Source organism: Mytilus edulis, chromosome 1, assembly GCF_963676685.1.
Source record: "Mytilus edulis chromosome 1, xbMytEdul2.2, whole genome shotgun sequence".
Lineage (NCBI taxonomy): Eukaryota > Metazoa > Mollusca > Bivalvia > Mytilida > Mytilidae > Mytilus > Mytilus edulis.
The window spans coordinates 15,350,006-15,371,328 of NC_092344.1; the positions used below are offsets into that span (position 1 = coordinate 15,350,006).

At 30.7% G+C, this 21,323-nt stretch overlaps 1 protein-coding gene across 2 annotated transcripts in view; it reads left to right on the forward strand.

Moving 5' to 3' along the window:
* Positions 1-3,088, forward strand: part of LOC139524866 (interleukin cytokine receptor-related protein 1-like) — a 29,583-nt gene extending 26,495 nt beyond the window's left edge. The window contains exons 10-11 of one of the 2 annotated variants that reach the window (XM_071319993.1): positions 636-752; positions 1,390-3,088. In XM_071319993.1, the coding sequence (XP_071176094.1) occupies positions 636-752; positions 1,390-2,459 (1,187 nt within the window). In that variant the 3' untranslated portion in view covers positions 2,460-3,088. The remainder of the gene's footprint in view (positions 1-635; positions 753-1,389) is intronic. The other variant, XM_071320002.1, reaches the window with a different exon arrangement.
* Positions 3,089-21,323: the final 18,235 nt, after the last annotated feature.

Sequence of the window (21,323 nt, forward strand, 5' to 3'; positions counted from 1 at the left end):
ATATAGTTTAATTTATCTTTAACAAAATTTAAAACAGTTAAAGAGGTACATGTAGTAAAAAAAATTAACATAAAAAATCAAAATAATACAAAGTAAAAACAGTAATATATCATTGTAGTATCAAAATTTTCTTAATATTCTGTGAAAAAGTAAAATGGTTTTGGACTTTACACATTTTGTATAGCAGTCCATTTCATAGAACTGATAGAGAATAATTATAAGATTTCTCTAAACAGCTCAGTTTTTAGCTTAGTAGTGTAAGTTAACCTTGAATAACACCTCACAATTTAAATAATTTGGATTAGTATCGGATATCAGATCAAGTTCTTGTCTCCCCTTGTTAAATAAAAAAAAATCAATTTTGTTCATAAGGGTGTGGTGCCTAAAATCTACTGCATATTTGACCATGTAATTAGACAAGCGTTATTTTATTATTTTTTCAAAAGAAATGCAAAGATAAACTGACACAGTGAAATAAATTCAATATGCAGTGGTAATTTCTATGGTACATTAGACATGCAACCTTTTTTATTTAGCATATTTACATTGTTGACTCTACATTTCAATATGAGTGTAATGCATATTATAACAGAATTGACATATGTTAAAGAATAACAAATGAATTTATTTTTTAGATTCAGAAAAAATTGAAACAGATCCTTTTGAAGATAATGCTCCTCCAAATTCATATTTCCCTACTGAAACAACTTCATATCAAACTATTGATACAGAAAGACCTTATCATATTACTGGTAAGACACTATGGGTTTACTATTTACATATTCATACATTGCTTTTTTCTATCATTGTACAATTAATAAAACATCTTTTTAAGCATATTATACTGTTAAAATTCTTCATTTCAATATGGTTGTAATGTTAACAAGAGTAAAAGGAAATGTGGGATTAAGACCCATCAAGAAAGCATCCCAACAACACAAAAATGGACAAATATATCTAGGTCAACATAAAAAATCCTTAAACATAATACAAAGTTACACATATGACCTCTGCCTACATTGCATATATTAAATTAAAGAAAATTTGCAAATAAATAAATCCACAGTTAGCTATGATTGAAGACTTTTTTCCAACATTGGTGGAATATAAATACCAAATATCTTTCTGTGGTGAAGGACTCCTTTTAGTTGTATACAGACAGATGCTTCAACAATACTTAAAAGTGTAATAATATGATTTAAACTTTCAAAAAGGGAACATCACAAATAGACTTTAACTTTGGATAGTTTTATAGGCTTTGTTCAACCACGGGTTCACTGACTTATTTCAATGGTTTTGATGTGTAACAAAATATTGCCATGGAAATCAATACAGAAAATAGTGCTTTTTTGCAGGAGACTTTAATCATTATGATTTCATTAATTGCAGGAGATTTGGTCAAGATACCTACAGTTTTTATAGTATGTGCAGAAGATCACCAGTATCATGTGAATGCTGTCGAAGCACTTGCACGATTTCTAAACTCTCACTGTCAGTGTAATGTAGTTTATGCCCCTTGGTGTCTCCATGAATATCTTGATGGTAAATTCAGATGGGTCATTAATACAATTGAAAAAGCAGATTTTGTTATCATTGTGAATTCTGAATTATCATACCACCAATTCAAATCTTGGAAGAACAAGGGAGACAAATTGTGGAAATCACCAGATGGAAGTCAAACTTTTGATTTATATATGTCGTCGGTCAGTCAGATTACTAAGCGTATTTTAAATGTAAACAATCATTTCAAATGCATTATTGTGCATTTTAATTACACAGCTAATGAATTCTCATTGGATGAATTATGCACAGGAGCTGAGTATCAGATTCCAAAACATATTCATGAGTTAATGTGCCAGATTCATCAGATGGATAATCGTTGTGCTGGTTACGACAATATTGGCTTTTTTGCAGATCTGATTGGGTCTACTGCAGATGGAAAGCATTTGTCAAAGTGCATCAACTGGGCAGCAAATTTTGAAAAACAAAATCCTAATTGGTTCAATGAATATTTTGAAAATGGTGAGCAATTTGACTCTGGTATAAGTAGTCCATCTAATTCCTTAGGTGGAGAAACAGTTATTAAGCGAAGTTCAGATGGATCAGCAGATGGTCATATTAGAGATCCTCATCAAACATCTTCACCCAAGTACAATCTCAGGGTGTACAGAGGTAGGCAAAATTCATTTGAAGATAACAATTTTGTTGGTAACTTTTCTGAACGGACACAAAGAACTTCAGATCCTTCTAGTGACGATTTCACTTTTAAACCTCCAAGTGACATTGAAGATGAAGACATTCTCAGCCAGCAGTTGCGTCAAGAAATTTACGATCTGAACAGAAGAGCACTAGAATCTCAATATCAGAATGATATTGCACCGCCATATCACCCATCAATAGTATTCAGAGGCATGAGTCAAGAAGAGGAAATCCAAAGTCTTGGTGGACAGAGTGTTTAAAGCTTTCATAATTATAATCAGAAAGAAAAGATCTAGAAATCCATGTTTTTATAACTATTTGTTATTGTTGTTATTGCTGAATTTCAGGTCATACATGAAATTGTTAATGTGTGTTAAGTCTACCTATTAAAGTTTAAAAAGGTCTTTCATCAAAAGATGGAATAAAATATTTAAAATCAAAAGAATCTAGAATATATTTTAAAGAATACTTTAGTTAGAGTTATACAAAATAAATAATATTTTGATTGTTATATTGTTATATATTGGTGTTAAAATTTATATTCAATTGGTAAGATTTTAATCTTAAATTTATTGTCATAATTTTTTTTTAACAACATAATGCATTATGTTTTCTTGGCATGGCATCCATTTGTTCATCTGTCTGTTTGTCTGTCTGTCCAGTACTAGGTTTGGTATTTTGGTTTATGTAGTTTACCTTTAAGTTGTGTTCAAATCAACTTAAAAGTAGTACACATGCATATTGTGAGATGTACTGTTTCATCGAACTGTGAACAACAAAATGCTATGTAAAAAGAAATTAATCTATGCATTTTGAAAAATTTGGCATATGACGTTTAAGAAAAACTTGACAAATTTCTAACCAAACTTTTGAAATCCAAAAACTAGTATCTGTTCTTCGAATCAGACATAAAAAAATTTGCAGGTATAAGAAAATGGTAAAGAGCATGTACTTTGACTTCTGTAGACACGACAATCTTAGATTTTAACTCCTAATTCTGTCAATGCCAAGAGTACATATTAGATGTATTTTATAGTTTTACATCATTTAGAAGTGCTATTTGTGAAAGATTATTCTATCAATGCTTAAAGTACATATTTAATTGTAATTGTATTTTTATTATTTTACACTATTTAGAAGTGCTATTTGTGAAAGATGCCATATATTATTTTCAAATGTAAGTTATTTTGAAAGAAGCAATGCATTATGTTTACTGCTATTTGATATAGCATGGTGCTGATGCAATGGCATTTATCTGTATGTCCATATGTCCATATGTCTGTATGTCCATATGTCTGTATGTCCATATATCTGTATGTCCATATATTCATATGTCCATATATCTGTATGTCTGTCTTTCTATTTGAGGTAGTATACTTTGAGTATACTTCATACCTGCCAACTTTCAAAATGACCATGGGGGTTTTGCGTGCAAGATGGCTACCATAGTCCTAAAAAACCTTCAAGGGGGGCTTTAAATACATTTTAATGTTGTTTTTTGGCTTCTTCATACTTTTTAAAACCTAAAATCATTGTAAAATTAATTGTTTTGTTTAAAATTGTTGACAAAATTGCTCTTTCAAAATTTCAAATTGAGAGCCTCCATGAGGGAAATCCCCCGCAAATAGTGACAGTTGGTAGGTATTACTTTGAAGTTGCCATATTTTTATCTTTAAACTTAGTTCAAATTTTCATTATGATGTAAACTTTTTAAATCATATGCCAAATTAAGAGTCTTACCTGATTTCACGGTTCACTGACCAAGAACACATAGTCTATCTGTCTGTCTGTCCTTCTGTATAAGGTAGTCAGGGGTGTCATTATCTTTCATGTTGACAGATACATTCCAAGTTGTAGGTGGTACATTTCATATTTTTCTTATAAATAACCTTGGTAGTTTACTTTGAAGTTGCCATATTGTCATCTTTAAACTTAGTTAAAATGTTGCTGATGATGTTAACTTTTAAAATCATATGCCAAATAAGGACTCTTACCAATTTTTTTGGTTCATTGACCATTGAAGTGTAGTATGTGTCAGCCATGGTGTCTTATATATTCATGTTTGTTATGTAGTATTTTTATGCCCCACCTACGATAGTAGAGGGGCATTATGTTTTCTGGTCTGTGCGTCCGTTCGTCCGTCCGTCTGTTCGTTCGTTCGTTCGTTCGTCCGTCTGTCCCGCTTCAGGTTAAAGTTTTTGGTCAAGGTAGTTTTTGATGAAGTTGAAGTCCAATCAACTTGAAACTTAGTACACATGTTCCTTATGATATGATCTTTCTTATTTAAATGCCAAATTAGAGTTTTGACCCCAATTTTACGGTTCACTGATAGAAAATGATAGTGCAAATTTCAGGTTAAAGTTTTTGGCTTCAGGTTAAAGTTTTTGGTCAAGGTAGTTTTTGATGAAGTTGAAGTCCAATCAACTTGAAACTTAGTATACATGTGCCCTATGATATGATCTTTCTAATTTAAATGCCAAATTAGAGTTTTGACCCCAATTTTACGGTTCACTGAACATAGAAAATGATAGTGCAAATTTCAGGTTAAAGTTTTTGGCTTCAGGTTAAAGTTTTTGGTCAAGGTAGTTTTTGATGAAGTTGAAGTCCAATCAACTTGAAACTTAGTATACATGTGCCCTATGATATGATCTTTCTAATTTAAATGCCAAATTAGAGTTTTGACCCCAATTTTACGGTTCACTGAACATAGAAAATGATAGTGCAAATTTCAGGTTAAAGTTTTTGGTCAAGGTAGTTTTTGATGAAGTTGAAGTCCAATCAACTTGAAACTTAGTATACATGTGCCCTATGATATGATCTTTCTAATTTAAATGCCAAATTAGAGTTTTGACCCCAATTTTACGGTTCACTGAACATAGAAAATGATAGTGCAAATTTCAGGTTAACGTTTTTGGCTTCAGGTTAAAGTTTTTGGTCAAGGTAGTTTTTGATGAAGTTGAAGTCCAATCAACTTGAAACTTAGTATACATGTGCCCTATGATATGATCTTTCTAATTTAAATGCCAAATTAGAGTTTTGACCCCAATTTTACGGTTCACTGAACATAGAAAATGATAGTGCAAATTTCAGGTTAAAGTTTTTGGCTTCAGGTTAAAGTTTTTGGTCAAGGTAGTTTTTGATGAAGTTGAAGTCCAATCAACTTGAAACTTAGTATACATGTGCCCTATGATATGATCTTTCTAATTTAAATGCCAAATTAGAGTTTTGACCCCAATTTTACGGTTCACTGAACATAGAAAATGATAGTGCAAATTTCAGGTTAAAGTTTTTGGCTTCAGGTTAAAGTTTTTGGTCAAGGTAGTTTTTGATGAAGTTGAAGTCCAATCAACTTGAAACTTAGTATACATGTGCCCTATGATATGATCTTTCTAATTTAAATGCCAAATTAGAGTTTTGACCCCAATTTTACGGTTCACTGAACATAGAAAATGATAGTGCAAATTTCAGGTTAAAGTTTTTGGTCAAGGTAGTTTTTGATAAAGTAGAAGTCCAATCAACTTGAAACTTAGTATACATGTTCCCTTTGATAAGATCATTCTAATTTTAATTCCAAATTAGAGAATTTATTCCAATTTCACAGTTCTTTAAACATAGAAAATGATAGTGTGAGTGGGGCATCCGTGTACTGTGGACACATTCTTGTTTCTATCTATAGTTGCAGGACCAAAGTTGTTTTTAGAATTCCTCTGTAGCAGTATTATAAATAATCTATCTTGTATATAGAAATATAATCAAATAATCAAAAGGAAATTTTTAGAATATTTTATAAGTATATTATATAAAGAAAAGAAGTGTGTATGTGCCATATTTTTTTTAAATTATTAATGAAATGTTGATTATATATGTTCATGTAGCAATTTTTTCTTGTTCATTTTATGAAACTAATTACAGTGAGTTGCTTGTAGGTGTTATGGTAAAATTTTACCTATAGCTCAACCTGTTTTTAAAATTGTCAACACAATAGGGACATTTAAATTGACCAGTTGGTATTGTTAGATTTAAATATACCTTGATTCTACCTGTACAGATTTTTATTCACCTAACCCAAAGTTTCAGCATGCTTTTTTCCTGAAGATTTTCTTACCTAGGATTATTTTATTAAAAATTGATAGGGAAGAAAATAATTTGGTTTTCATTGTTTTAAATCCATGATATATTTGATTTATCTATTTTTTACCTAAAATTCTAAATCAGTAAAAGATTAAAATAAATATGTATTACTATGTTTGAAAATTTAAACTGTTTTTACACCAAAATACTTCTTTAAAATTCGAACCCTTATACATAGTATTGTCCAGCTGCCAGTGAAACAAGAAATAGCTGTTCAGGGTGTTTACAGTTTAAATTTTCAGAGGGATATGTTGTTTTTTTCTTCACATGACCCTTCAAGATTCTCATTTTGGATTATTATTTGCAATGTTTTAAATCTTTTGGTGTCATTGTGCATACAATATTGGATTTATTTTATTTGAATTCACTACTCAGACTTTTTATAGCAATTTTGCTTCTTAAAATGTGATGTGTTTCTTTCAAGATTTTATTGTCATGAAGGACATCAAGAAGGAAATAATTCATTCAAACCGTTTTGTGGGGCTTACATATGATGTTGTACATATAAAATTCGAAATAATTTTGGAGTATACCTTGATGTGTTTTTTATTTGAAATCTATTATAATATTAGTGGGAGTTTTGTGCATAAAATGCTGTGTTCACTAAAGGAATTAAATTTTTCATATGATGGGATTTAGTTATGTCAAAGATTTAAAGATTTCAAAACTGGAATTCAAGTAGGAGATATAGTGTGAGTTCATCCAACATGTTTCTGTGGCTTTAAATGTGATTTTTGAAATATTCATTATTAATTTTGGGATCTATTACAAATTTAAGATGATTCCCTATTTAAATGGGATCTTGGAAATGAAATAAAATGTTAAAGTAATGCAGTGGATATAGTCTAATCTAGTGATAAAGTGAAAAATAAAAGTAAAATATTCTAAAATATTCCTAACGTGAGGAAATGTTTTTTAAAAGTGAATGTGAAATTGGAAATAGTCATTATAAAATTCTGAATCAAATATTGTTTGATTTGGAAATTATTATAGGAAATGAAATAAAATGTTGAAGTAATGCAGTGGATATAGTCTAATCTAGTGATAAAGTGAAAAATGAAAGTAAAATATTCTAAAATATTCCTAACATGAGGAAATGTTTTAAGTGAATGTGAAATTGGAAATAGTCATTATAAAATTCTGAATCAAATATTGTTTGATTTGGAAATTTATTATAGGAAATGAAATAAAATGTTTACTGTGGATATATTAAAATCAGGTGATATATAGTAAAAATATAAATAAAATATTACAAAATATAAGTGAGGATAACTATTTGGAATATAGTAATGGAAATGATTCTGAATTATGTATAGATTCTGCACCTGTTAAATAAGGATGTATATAATTGGAAGTTAATCAGAATTTATACTATGGATTTAGAAAAAAATCTAGTGAAGAAGTGAAAAATGAATAAAATTGGGAATTATTTAAAATCATTGGAATTCTGGATGAGATGTCAAATATTAGTGTAAATAAATTAATGAAATTGTTTATTCAAATATGATTTTGAGGTTTCATTAAAGTGAGTGAAATATTACGACTGGATTATTTAGGGTATTAAACACTGCTAGTAGTGGCTATGCAAACATTTAGATGAAATGTAGTGCATTTTAGGTCATGCAATTTTAAATTACATGTAACTGCAAGAAAATAAAATATATGATATAGTCATTCTTGTTTGGCTTGATCACTCATAAGATTTTGAATGACAGTAAAATAAAAATTTCTCAATAGAATAATCCTAGGTAAAAAAAAGTTCAGGAAAAAAGCATGCTGAAACTTTTGGTTTGGTGAATAAATTTTTTTACAGGTAGCATCAAGGTAGGTTTAAATCTAACAATACCAACTGGTCAATTTAAATGTCCCTATTGTGTTGACAATTTTAGAAACAGGTTGAGCTATAGGTAAAATTTTACCATAACACCTACAAGCAACTCACTGTAAATTGATCTGATGGTGCGCAATATTAAAAAGAATGTAATATTTTAGAATGTTGTTCATGGGGGTCTGTACATAATAGAATAATGGGTATATATGAATAAAATTAGAGAAAAAAGGGCATAATGACTATTGAATAGAAAAAAATAGCCTCAAAAATGAAAAAAATACTTAAATGAATGACCTCTCCAGACCTTCGTTTATGGGGGACTGTCTTCATATGTTGTTTTTATTTTGCTACAGGAATAACACCTTATTCATTTTTGTTTTTTTATATTAAAGGGGACCATTTTTTTTAGTTTTTAAAACATTATTAGATTTACCATTGATTTAAGTTATGATATTGCATAATTATCCACTCATATCAGTTAATAGCTTTGTATGAGAGGCCACCTCAACAGTTAAATTGAAAACAAAATGTCAGCCATGTAGTTGAGAGGGAAAATAAAGAACTGAAGTCCAATGGCCGAAACGTCTGAAAAATTGGTTTATTTATACAATTATAAAAAGTATGTTCCCTATTGGAATTTTGAAAACAAGGAGTTAAATTTTAATTATTTAAAAAGCTCGGCAAGCCTCGCACTTTAAATATTAAAATTTAACTGTCTCGAGTGAAGAAATATTGTTATACACTTGTTATTGTTGTGGAATCTATATCTCTTACATTGAAAGCTATGCAAATTCAATATTTTATTAAAATCTCACCACTTTTATAGTTTTAAAAATATATAAAATATAGCGTAGCATCTCAGTTCCAAATGCATACTTACACAATAAATTGTTATGTGAATCAAAAGTATTTTAACACTCTTCCAAGTACAGATTTATTGTTCACTCATTTAGTGTTACTCTTGTTATGAGCTTTTGTCAAAAGCTTGTGTTATAATAAACTTTTATTGTTGTGTATATTTATTAGTTGATAATATTTTTTTGTACACCTATTCTGAATCATAAGATAAGTTGATTAATAAATTGTTTACTCCAAATTATTTCCTTTCAAGATTTAAAAAAATCTTTTTGAACAATTAGTTAAGGTTAACATTCATATTTTGACAGAAGCCTTCTTGCGCCAATAAATGTTTTTCAATGGTACCATTTGCTCAAACTTTTTTTCTTTCATATGTATCAGTTCCACCAATATTCGGAACTCATTTGCATCAATTCAACTGTACACTTTTCTATCTTACATATCTAAATGATTTATTTTTATTTGATGATAGTTCTTTGGTCCCTCCATTGGTATGGGCTGAAATCCATTCTACTGCAAGATGTATCAATAATGAAACTGAGGCATTGCACAAGAATTACAATGAATTACATTCCTCAATGTTTATGTTTTTGAATAATATATATTGTAAAGCTTAGGCTTCTACATACATTAAATTGCGAGGTACATATGCAGCAGCAGTAAGAAGTAGATATTCTTCAGAAAAGGAAACATTTGCCCTTCAAAAGTATAAGAAATATTCCATTGTGTAATGTAATTTTCTAGATTGGAATGCCTAATTATATTACATGAGGGTTGAATTTGCTAAATGTTTCCCCCCCTAATCATCAATGTTATTGCTTTCTACTTTTTTAATGGGGGATATTTTTTTTTGCATTTTACAATAATCACAATTTATGCCAAATGATCTGTGCATAAGTTTTGCATGTTTATAGTGATCCCTTAAAAATATAAATGGTATTATCAACATTTTTGTTGAACTATGAGATTGTTCAATATATCAAATGAGAAATTATTTATACCATGCTTTATAATTGTTCTGACAAATTTATATATTTTACTTTTGATGATATTATGATATATAGATCTTATATTATAGTTATATATCTTGTCTTCCATGTGGCATATACATGTTGTATATTACTTATTCACTTAAATTTGATTATTTCTTAAATTTTTTTACTATTAAATGGCAATGTTTAAATTTAATCAGTTTTTAATAAAGATGTTTTGTTTTACTTAATATTTAAAGGCACTATTTTTTTATAATTTGACTAATATATACTGTGGATTAATTAATATTTGACAAATTTTAACAAGGCTTTCATGAGTCTTAATTTATCACACCTTCAGTTTTATGTTGATTTTTTCATATGGGTATCCTTCCTATTCATTTTTTATAATAAAACATATTAAATTTGGTAACTTGTTTTTTTAGAATTTCAAAATTTGGAAATAACAGCTTTATGCTGGTTTGATGATTTCTTTGGTGATAAAATAGCAATATCACTTGTTTGAAAAGTCACAGATTCAATGTTGCAAAGAAAATGGCTACATGAAAATGAAAGATATATAAAACTAGTTTTATATTTGAATTTGAAATGCATTATGGTTGCTTAGTTTCTAATTCAAAGTATTTTCTTTTGATATAGCTTTTGGATACAGAAAGTTCAATTCTTCATTAATTGAAATTTGTTCTTTTAAAAAAAAAATTAATGAAGTTAAAATTCTATAGATTTTTCAACATTTGGTTTGTGGTACATTCCAATGAGCACATCCAATTAAAACATATCTTATGACCTTAAGGTCTTAGAACAGTAAATAGTCTATGTCATGGTTTTTCCAACAACAAAAAATGCATATAATTTTTACTTGCTGAATTTTTTTACTAAAAATGGAAAAATAATTATGCATTTATCTCTTTCATTATCTACAATATTATCAATTTAATTCTTTAAAAAAAAGTGGAAATTTGTATAAAAAAAGAAGAAATAAACAGAAAATGTTCCTGAATTTGTCCTTAAATCATCAGATATCCAATTTGAAGTCCAAAGATTTTTCTGATAAAACTGTTGGTACAAAACTTTCAGTTCTGATGATATAGAATAATCATATAGTCAATACCATTGTTTTTGGTTTATAAATCAATCTTTTAAATTCTTGTTAGGGGAAACATTAAAAGTCAGCGTTTTATAGCCTACAACAAGATGACGTTATACTTGTTTTTATGTTTTGTGATACTTTTTTCACCGAAAACCCTTCGATGATGTATACTGTAAAAATTAAGTGGTCGACCCTTATTTATACATCATTTATACTGAAATATATGTGCCAAGAACAAATAATTTTTCTTAAGAAAAATCTGTGAATTTCAAATTGAAGATTAATGATTTGAAAACAAATTTTAGAATAACTTTTATGTGCATTCTATACAAATTTTCACCTACAATGAAAGAATTTAAAAGGTGATAATTCGGAAAATAAAAGATAAATTCATTATTTTTTTTTATACGACCGCAAAAATTTTAATTTTTTGGTCGTATATTGCTATCACGTTGGCGTCATCGTCGTCGTCCGAATACTTTTAGTTTTCGCACTCTAACTTTAGTAAAAGTGAATAGAAATCAATGAAATTTTAACACAAGGTTTATGACCACAAAAGGAAGGTTGGGATTGATTTTGGGAGTTTTGGTCCCAACATTTTAGGAATTAGGGGCTAAAAAGGGCCCAAATAAGCATTTTCTTGGTTTTCGCACTATAACTTTAGTTTAAGTGAATAGAAATCTTTGAAATTTTGACCCAAGGTTTATGACCACAAAAGGAAGGTTAGGATTGATTTTGGGAGTTTTGGTTCCAACAGTTTAGGAATTAAGGGCCAAAAAAGGGCCCAAATAAGCATTATTCTTGGTTTTCGCACAATAACTTTAGTATAAGTAAATAGAAATCAATGAAATTTTAACACAAGGTTTATGACCATAAAAGGAAGGTTGGGTTTGATTTTGGGAGTTTTGGTCCTAACAGTTTAGGAATAAGGGTCCCAAAGGGTCCAAAATTGAACTTTGTGTGATTTCATCAAAAATTGAATAATTGGGGTTCTTTGATATGCCGAATCTAACTATGTATGTAGATTCTTAATTTTTGGTCCCGTTTTCAAATTGGTCTACATTAAGGTCCAAAGGATCCAAAATTAAACTTAGTTTGATTTTAACAAAAATTGAATCCTTGGGGTTCTTTGATATGCTGAATTTAAAAATGTACTTAGATTTTTAATTATTGGCCTAGTTTTCAAGTTGGTCCAAATGGGGGTCCAAAATTAAACTTTGTTTGATTTCATCAAAAATTGAATAAATGGGTTCTTTGATATGCCAAATCTAACTGTGTATGTAGATTCTTAATTTTTGGTCCAGTTTTCAAATTGGTCTACATTAAGGTCCAAAGGGTCCAAAATTAAACTAAGTTTGATTTTAACAAAAATTAAATTCTTGGGCTTATTTGATATGCTTTATCTAAATATGTACTTTGATTTTTGATTATGGGCCCAGTTTTCAAGTTGGTCCAAATCAGGATTCCATATCAAGTATTGTGCAATAGCAAGAAATTTTCAATTGCACAGTATTGCACAATAGCAAGAAATATCTAATTGCACAATATTGTGCAATAGCAATTAATTTTCAATTGGAGTTATCTTTCTTTGTATAGAATAGTAGTTGATAATATATGTTGGAAATTTGCCAGACATGACTATGATGTCATTTTCTATTTTTATTTGCCAATAACTTTATGTAAATAACTTCATTGGAAATTTGCCAATAACAGGCTATTATTTGAACTTGGAATTATTTTTAATTATGGAATTTGCATAATTTCTTGTGTTTAAATTTTTTGATAAATTCTATGTTTATTTGGTATTATAATCTTTTGAGTGGTTAATAACACTTTCCATACAATGCATTTTGGTTAGATAGTGTTGTGCGCGGCACAGTACATTCTATTGAAAATATACTATTTTCTTTGTAATATAAAGTGTTGTGCGCAGCACAGAACATTTCAGTACAGAATAAACATGGAATTTATTAAAAATTCAATAACAAGAAATCTAGCAAATTCCATAATTAAAAATAATTCCAAGTTCAAATAACAGCCTGTTCAATATAAAATGTTGCTGATGAAGTTTTTTTTATTGTTTTATACAATAAACAATGTATATTCACTTTTAATACCAACCAATCTTTACCATTCAGTGAAAGAGTAGTTATTGTTGCAAACTCCATTAGAAATTTGAATTGATATCAGTTTTGGAAAAAGGGAAACAGGGATGTGAAAAAAAGGGGGGAGGGGATTTAAATTTTTCTCATTTCAGATTTCATAAAAGAAAAGAAAATTTCTTCAAACATTTTTTTGAGAGGATTAATATTCAACAGCATAGTGAATTGCTCAAAGGCAAAAAAAAACTTTTAAGTTCATTAGACCACATTCATTCTGTGTCAGAAACCTATGCTGTGTCAACTATTTAATTTTAGATTTAAAAAGTTTGAAGAAGAAATCTTTAATTGATTTGTAAAATCTTGACATTTGTTTTGTGTAAAAAAACAACATGTAATGTCAAAAATTTGATCACAATCCAAATTCAGAGCTGTATCACGCTTGAATGTTTTGTCCATAACTTACCCCAACTGTTCAGGGTTCGACCTCTGAGGTCGTATAAAGCTGCGCCCTGCGGAGCACCTGGTTATTTTTCTGTTATAGTTCAACAAGCCCCAGTTGTATACAAAATTTAACCAAAACACATAGCTCATTTACTTTAACTTGACTGTAAGACTTGCTGTTTTGCATTAACATACATAAAAGTTCATATCACATAGCCATTTACTTTAACTTGACTGTAAGACTTGCTGTTTTGCACTAACATACATAAAAGTTTATATTGCATGTAAAATAGAAGTCTGTTGATCCTGAGATTTTGCAATTTTACACATTTAATGGCTGAATTAGATATAATTCACCTGTTTGTATGTAAATGTTTCATCAATAAAGTTGATAATCATTTTAATCACAGCTCTTTGTTTTAAAGAGCACAACTGTAGATTTTACTTAGAATAAAACAGTAAATATCTATTCTGTGTAGAGTTTTATTACTTTTTATAGTTTTGATGAATTTTGTGTTAAAACTATATGAAGTCACACAAGATATATCTGCTCTGAAGACAAACATAGAGTAGTTTAAGTTGGAATGATTTAAAAAAAAAACCTAGTCTTTTTCTTTTAGGTTACAACTATTTTTTTGGGTAAAAAGCTTCTTTTTTAGTGTGATGTCCATTTTCACTGAACTAGTACATATTTTTGTTTAGGAACCAGCTGAAGCCCCATTGGGATTCTTGATTTTCTCACCTTATTGTAGACACTTTGATGGATTAGGGCTGTTTTCTGCTCCTTGGTCTGGTTGTTGTCTCTTTGACACATTTCCCATTTCCATTCTCAATTTATTCAATATGTTTTGATTTGTTCACAAGCTACAATGATTCCAAGACTGCTTGTTTGAATGACCAGATGATTTCATAACATGGGTTGTAGTTATCTCCCTTTTAATGCATGTGATCAATCTCTTTATATTTTCTAATGTAACATTCAGAGACATCCTATATGATACAATCTGATCCAAAGAAATGATATTATCTTTAATATCGTAAAAACATGACCAATAGAAATTATCTCTTTGTTCCTGTAACTTTATTAAGTTTAAAGTGGTAGTACTCAAATTATTTGTTAAAACTTCCTTAAAATGATATTAAAGCACTACTTATTACAAAATAAGAGATGTAGAAGATACTTAGTACTCATGATAAATGAAGTAAAGCTTTTGATTTTTGCTCTCTTAAACACTTCAGTTTATGAGATTTGAAAATTGTAAAGTAAATGGTAATACTTGTGGCAAAAACACTTAGTCAACTTGTTAATTTTGGACACTTGTAACTTTTCTTTCCAACTCTTTTTCCTATTTGCTTTGCTTTTCTTAATTGAATCTTAGTTAAAAGTGACAAATTAATTCATTAAAAAACCTTTCTTAATAGATTTAAGTGAAACAAATTGTTGTCAAAATTGACGGTAATAGGTAATTGTTTGATAAATTGGATCAAATATTAGACCAATTCTATAAATCAGGACCAGAAAGAAAACCAGACAGTTGAACTTATAACAAAAGTTGAGGTTGAGTTGACATTAGGTAAGAAAATCTTTGTATAATAACTTGATGGGGCATGAGTGAACAAACATAATACCCCACTTTTAATTAGTTAGACCTGACATGCAAAAGACGCTCTAATAAAAGAAAGTACACAAAGTCCAAGCATTGAGGACCTATTCCAGAAGGATTTTGCCAAATACAGTTAATAATTCGAAAAATTGTAAGCTTTTTTAACAATCAATTTATGATTATGACCATATCAATGACAATTAATTCAAAAATTATATTCTGTGACTGTCATATAAGTGAGAGGTTTAGCTAGCTATAAAACCATGATTTAATCCACCAATTTTCAACATTAGAAAATGCCTGTACAAAGTTGTTGTCCAATCGTTTGATGTGTTTAAGCTTTCGATTATGTCATTTCATTAGGGACTTTCCGCTTTGAATTTTCCTCGGAGTTCGGTATTTTTGTGATTTTACTTTCTAAAACGGACATTTTGGCAGACCTGACTTCCCAGCAACAATTTGATAGGAAAACAATCGAGCCATTTATTATGAAGAATTGTCCTAATCACAGGGTAAAACTTGATGGCAATGAAACACAGCTTGTTCGATGTGAAACTCTCAAGATCGTATTACAATCGAAAATTAGGCTGTAAATTGAAATTTCAGCTGGCGTGGGTTCCATAACATCTGTCCCTCCGCCGCCACCAACCCTGCACATTCGATATGTACCCAAATTCAATAATAGTTTAGTAGATTATTTACTGTATCAATAGTCAACTAGTTTGCATATAAGTAAATTTTATGAAATATCAAGTTAATTTCTTGGTGTAGATTCAGTTACCAAACGCAATGATATCAAATCAGACATTTATACGGCTGTTGCTATTAAAAATCAATTTCAGTATGCAAAATTAACTAGATTTGTCTCAGCAAATCATGTTATTACTCTTCAACCTCGAACTTTATTTGGCCTTTTGATTTTTTTTTATTTGATCCTCAGTGATGACAAAATGCGCGTCTAGCGTACAAAAATTCAAATCCTGGTATCTATGATGAGTGTATTTGCATATATTTCATTTTTTGTCGAGCCTGCAACTTTTGTTGCAGAAAGCTCGACATAGGGATAGTGATCCGGCGGCGGCGGCGGCGGCGGTGTTAGCTAACTTCTTAAAAGCTTTATATTTTAGAAGGTGGAAGACCTGGATGCTTCATACTTCGTATATAGATGCCTCATGTTACGAAGTTTCCGTCAGTCACATGTCCAATGTTCTTGACCTCATTTTCATGGTTCAGTGACCACTTGAAAAAAAAGTTCAAATTTTTTGTAATGTTGAATTCTCTCTTATTATAAGTAATAGGATAACTATACTTGATATGTGCGTACCTTGCAAGGTCCTCATGTCTGTCAGACAGTTTTCACTTGACCTCGACCTCATTTCATGGATCAGTGAACAAGGTTAAGTTTTGGTGGTCAAGTCCATATCTCAGATACTATAAGCAATAGGGCTAGTATATTCGGTGTATGGAAGGACTGTAAGGTGTACATGTCCAACTGGCAGGTGTCATCTGACCTTGACCTCATTTTCATGGTTCAGTGGTTATAGTTAAATTTTTGTGTTTTGGTCTGTTTTTTTCATACTATATGTAATAGGTCTACTATATTTGTTGTATGGAATGATTATAAGGTGTACATGTCTAGCGGACAGATGTCATGTGACCTTGACCTCATTTTCATGGTTCAGTGGTTATAGTTAAGTTTTTGTGTTTTGGTCTGTTTTTCTCATACTTTATGCAATAGGTCTACTATATTTGTTGTATGGAATGATTGTAAGGTGTACATGTCTAGCGGGCAGATGTCATCTGACCTTGACCTCATTTTCATGGTTCAGTGGTCAAAGTTAAGTTTTTGAATTTTGGTCTTTTTATCTAATACTATATGTCATAGGTCAACTATATTTGGTGTATGGAAATATTTTATGATCTATATGTCAGTCGTGCAGGTTTTATTTGACCTTGACCTGGTTTTCACGGTTCATTACTCAGTGTTAAGTTTTTGTGTTTTGGTCTATTTTCTTAAACTATAAGCAATAGGCTCAACTATATTTGTCATGTTTGTTGTATGGAAGCATTGTTAGCTGTACATGTCTGCTTGGCATATGGTTCAACTGAACTTGACCTCATTTTCACGATTCATGTTAAGTTTATGTGACAGTCGTAATAAAGCTTTATATTTAGGAGTATCAACATAATATCAATGATTAGTAAAGAAGGCGAGACATTTCAGTGTGTGCACTCTTGTTTTCAAATTTATATGTACAATTCTACATGCATCACTATATCCGCCAACCTTTTAGTCTTATTCATACAATTTTATACTTATTAAAAAGAAGATGTGGTATGATTGCAATTGAGACAACTCTTAACAAGATACCAAAATGACAGAGAAACTAAAAATTATAGGTCACTGTACTGCCTTCAACAACGAGCAAAGCCCATACCGCATAGTCGGCTATACAAATTAAACGAAAGCAATTCAAACGAGAAAACTAACGGCCTAATTTATGTACAAAAAATGAACGAAAAACAAGTATATAACACATCGACAAACAACAAACACTGAATTACAGGCTCTTGACTTGGGAAAGGCACATACAAACAGAATGTGGTGGGGTTAAACATGTTAGCGGGATCCCAATCCCCCTCACGTGGGACAGTGGTGTAACAGTACAACATAAGAACGAACTATACAAATCACTAAGTTTGAAATTAGTCTGCAATATTTAGTTAGCAATCCATCACGTTTGCAAACCTTTGACCAACATTGTCATGTATTTTTAGTGTAAAAAAAAATGTTTATTATTTTTATCTTATTTACAGCAGCCTTTTGATATGATGTTTCTGTCTGACATATGTCCGCTGTCCTTGTCCTGGTTTCCTTCTTCGTCGACATTCGACGAATATAGTGATTGTTAGTTGTACATGTCCGTATGGCAGGAACATCTGACATTGACCTCATTTTCATATATAATTGATCATTTTCACTCATCTCTAAAATATTTCAATATTTAGATATACTAGTATAATTATATCAAGCTGAAAGTAAAGGGGACACGAAACAATACTTGTGATGGATTTATTTGTGTAGAATTTAAATCCCTTGTATCCGTCTAGAATATATAATGAACACTAAGGTAACCAGGATTTATCGAAACAACCAGACAAAATTAGGCATAATAACTTTTCAGAATTTTTGGATGTTGTGCTCTTTGACTTTGTTATTGTGTAAGCCTTCTAAATTGCTTGATTCCAGCTTTCTATTGAGTCTTATTAAGATGAAACGCGCTTATATCGTACCAAATGACAAGCCTCGTAGCTACGATGAGTATTTAGATACCACTGATGTTGAACGTGTCATCCTACTGGTTTCACCAACCCTGTAGACCTCGCTTTTGTGCTTGTATGATATACCAATTATTCCTCATTTTCTGTTAATCAATATGTTGTGAAACTATTTGTATTACTGAAGTTGTTCTATCCCTGTTCTAAGTCTGATTTGGCACACGTGTTTAAGAATCTTTTTTTTTGTAATTTATCCGTTTTTTGTTCTGTAGCTAGTCACCACTTCATTTTAATCATGTATATCTATTATATAGTCATTTTAAAAAAATTACCGTTTACAAAGTTATGTATTATTCTAAGTAATAAGGATATTGTTCATTTTTTAACCAGGTACCTGTTGTTGGCTATTACTCGTTTTGTTTCTCTGTCCTGTATTTTCTCCAATTTATTTGTATTGTAGTCCTGTCATGATTAACATTGCCATCAAAGTGGGAGGTGTGGCATACTAAATTATGCTTTCTATGCTCTTTAGTTTCGTTATTGATTTTACTTTCTAAATAGTTTGATACGAGCGTTTCTGGTAATCAAAGAAATGTTATATCAAAGTAACCGAACTCCAAGGTAATTTGAAAAAGGGGAATTCCATTAAACCTGACAAAACCAAATGTCAACTATATAAAACCTAACTCGAATAATTCAAGACCTTTCCGTGTCCGATTTTCTCCCACACGAGGGCTTGAACTCCTTATGTAAACTGGTCCGCCGTTCTATCTGTAGCTTCGCACCGAAGGAACGGGTTGGAGCTATTGTCACATTGGCATTAATTGGACGAGTCGTACAAATTCAACGATTCGCTAATAAAATTGGCCAATTAAAGTGATAGGAAATTGACCTCAAATGTTACTACTGCGATGCCGCAAAATAAACAAGTATCTGTTAATTAACCCCATGGTGGTACTCGCAGATAAATGACCAACGAGCGTGTTAACATGTTCTTGACAAACTGAGCCGGTATCTTTCATTCCCTAAAGAACTCAGTAGGGTTATAAATGTGCTAATTTCTCTTTGATTTGCTATCAGTATAATACATAATCAAACATAGCACATGATGTACTAGTCTCGTCAAATTATTAAATCCCGTGGTCAGAATTCTGACCACGGGATTTAGGCCATACCTGTTGTCAGTGTAGCGATAAGTGAACACAACAGGGGTCCAGTTTACTCCTTATGATCATTGGCCGTGTCGCCTGCTCTCTGTGAGAGAGAGAGCCAATCAGCAGCGATCGGGATAATGAGTCTGCGCAACTCTCTTGTAATTGTCTTACCAAACACGTGTGTTCAAAGAACACAAATCCGATAATAATTAATTAACATCAATTAACATCAATTAACATCAGTTTACATCATTTAACATCAATTAACACCCGGAACTCCTCCTTCTTTAGCTGCCAATTTAAATCAAAATTCCCATATTGCAAAGCGGTGTGAATTTTCCGGTTGACGGTCTTGATCGAGGAAGACGTTCAGGCGTTAATGTAGCCTTCGTAGATCAGCGGAATATAACGACTGAATTATTCGGGTTATATAAAACCAACAGAACGACTGAAAAACAGCTAAATTGAAAGACAAAATGTGCATCTGTCTTATCTGATTATAAGCCTGGTCTCTTTAATTAGTAATCAGCATTCACAACCGCTGGGTAAATACCACTGGTGTTTGACGTTTCGTCCAAAAGGTTATCGCCAGCCCTGTAGTCAGAGTTTCTGTGTTGGTATACATTATCACTGATTCCTTATCATATGTTAATTAACGTTTTATGTTAAATTATTTGAAACACTAAGGATACAACTGTAAGACAGCAAAATTTGACACCACGTTTTAAAATTATAATTTTGCTTTCAGTGCTCTTTGGTTTTATTACTGATTTACACTTTGAATCTAGCGCCATTCAGGAATATCATGTATATATCTAAAACGACGAATTAGACATAGCTATACTACTGTTGCCTTAATTTTCAACCAATTGGACGATATCGCTTACGATGGACGTCCTTGCGGTTGCCATCGCTTCTGTGTGCTAGCATGAAGAATATTGATACGTTTACAGTTTATATTGTGTTAACAAATTATTCGATTCACTGAAGGGTTACTATTCCTAGGCATATATAAGCTTAGCTAGAATTGGTACACCTGTTTTGAAGACTTTGGCGAGGAAATGCCCAAAAAGTAAAAAATCCACTTTTCAAGAGCAAATGTTCCAAAACTTTTAGGTTAGATAACACTTACCGTGTAGATCATTTTTAGTCTGATCGGGTTTTCTATCATTGCTGTTTTATAATTATTAGACAAAACTTTGCCACCTATGTTCTATTTATCGACATGTGGCCATTTTGATTGATCAACCAGGACAAAAATCACCAACTTTGTAGTTGACATCCAATTCACGTAGCAGACACGCTTTGAATTTAATATATTGAACAATTTTAGAGTTGAAGATATTTAAGAAATGTTTATGGACGGCAGACGGACTGACAAAGGACTCAAATTAATTGTAAAATCTAAAATGGCCATTCGGGCCACGATACATAAAAACTTAAGGACACTACTTACAAGTATTTTGCACTTTTTAGCACTTAAAGTTAATATTAAGGAAGTAAATAATCAGTTGAAGTATACCACTTCAAACTTAATTAAGTTACAGGAACAACCAAACAAGGAAGTACTATTGGCCATGTTACGGTGGAATAGATAACTTTGGATCGCCTACTTCATCGCATATTAAATTTAAACATTTAT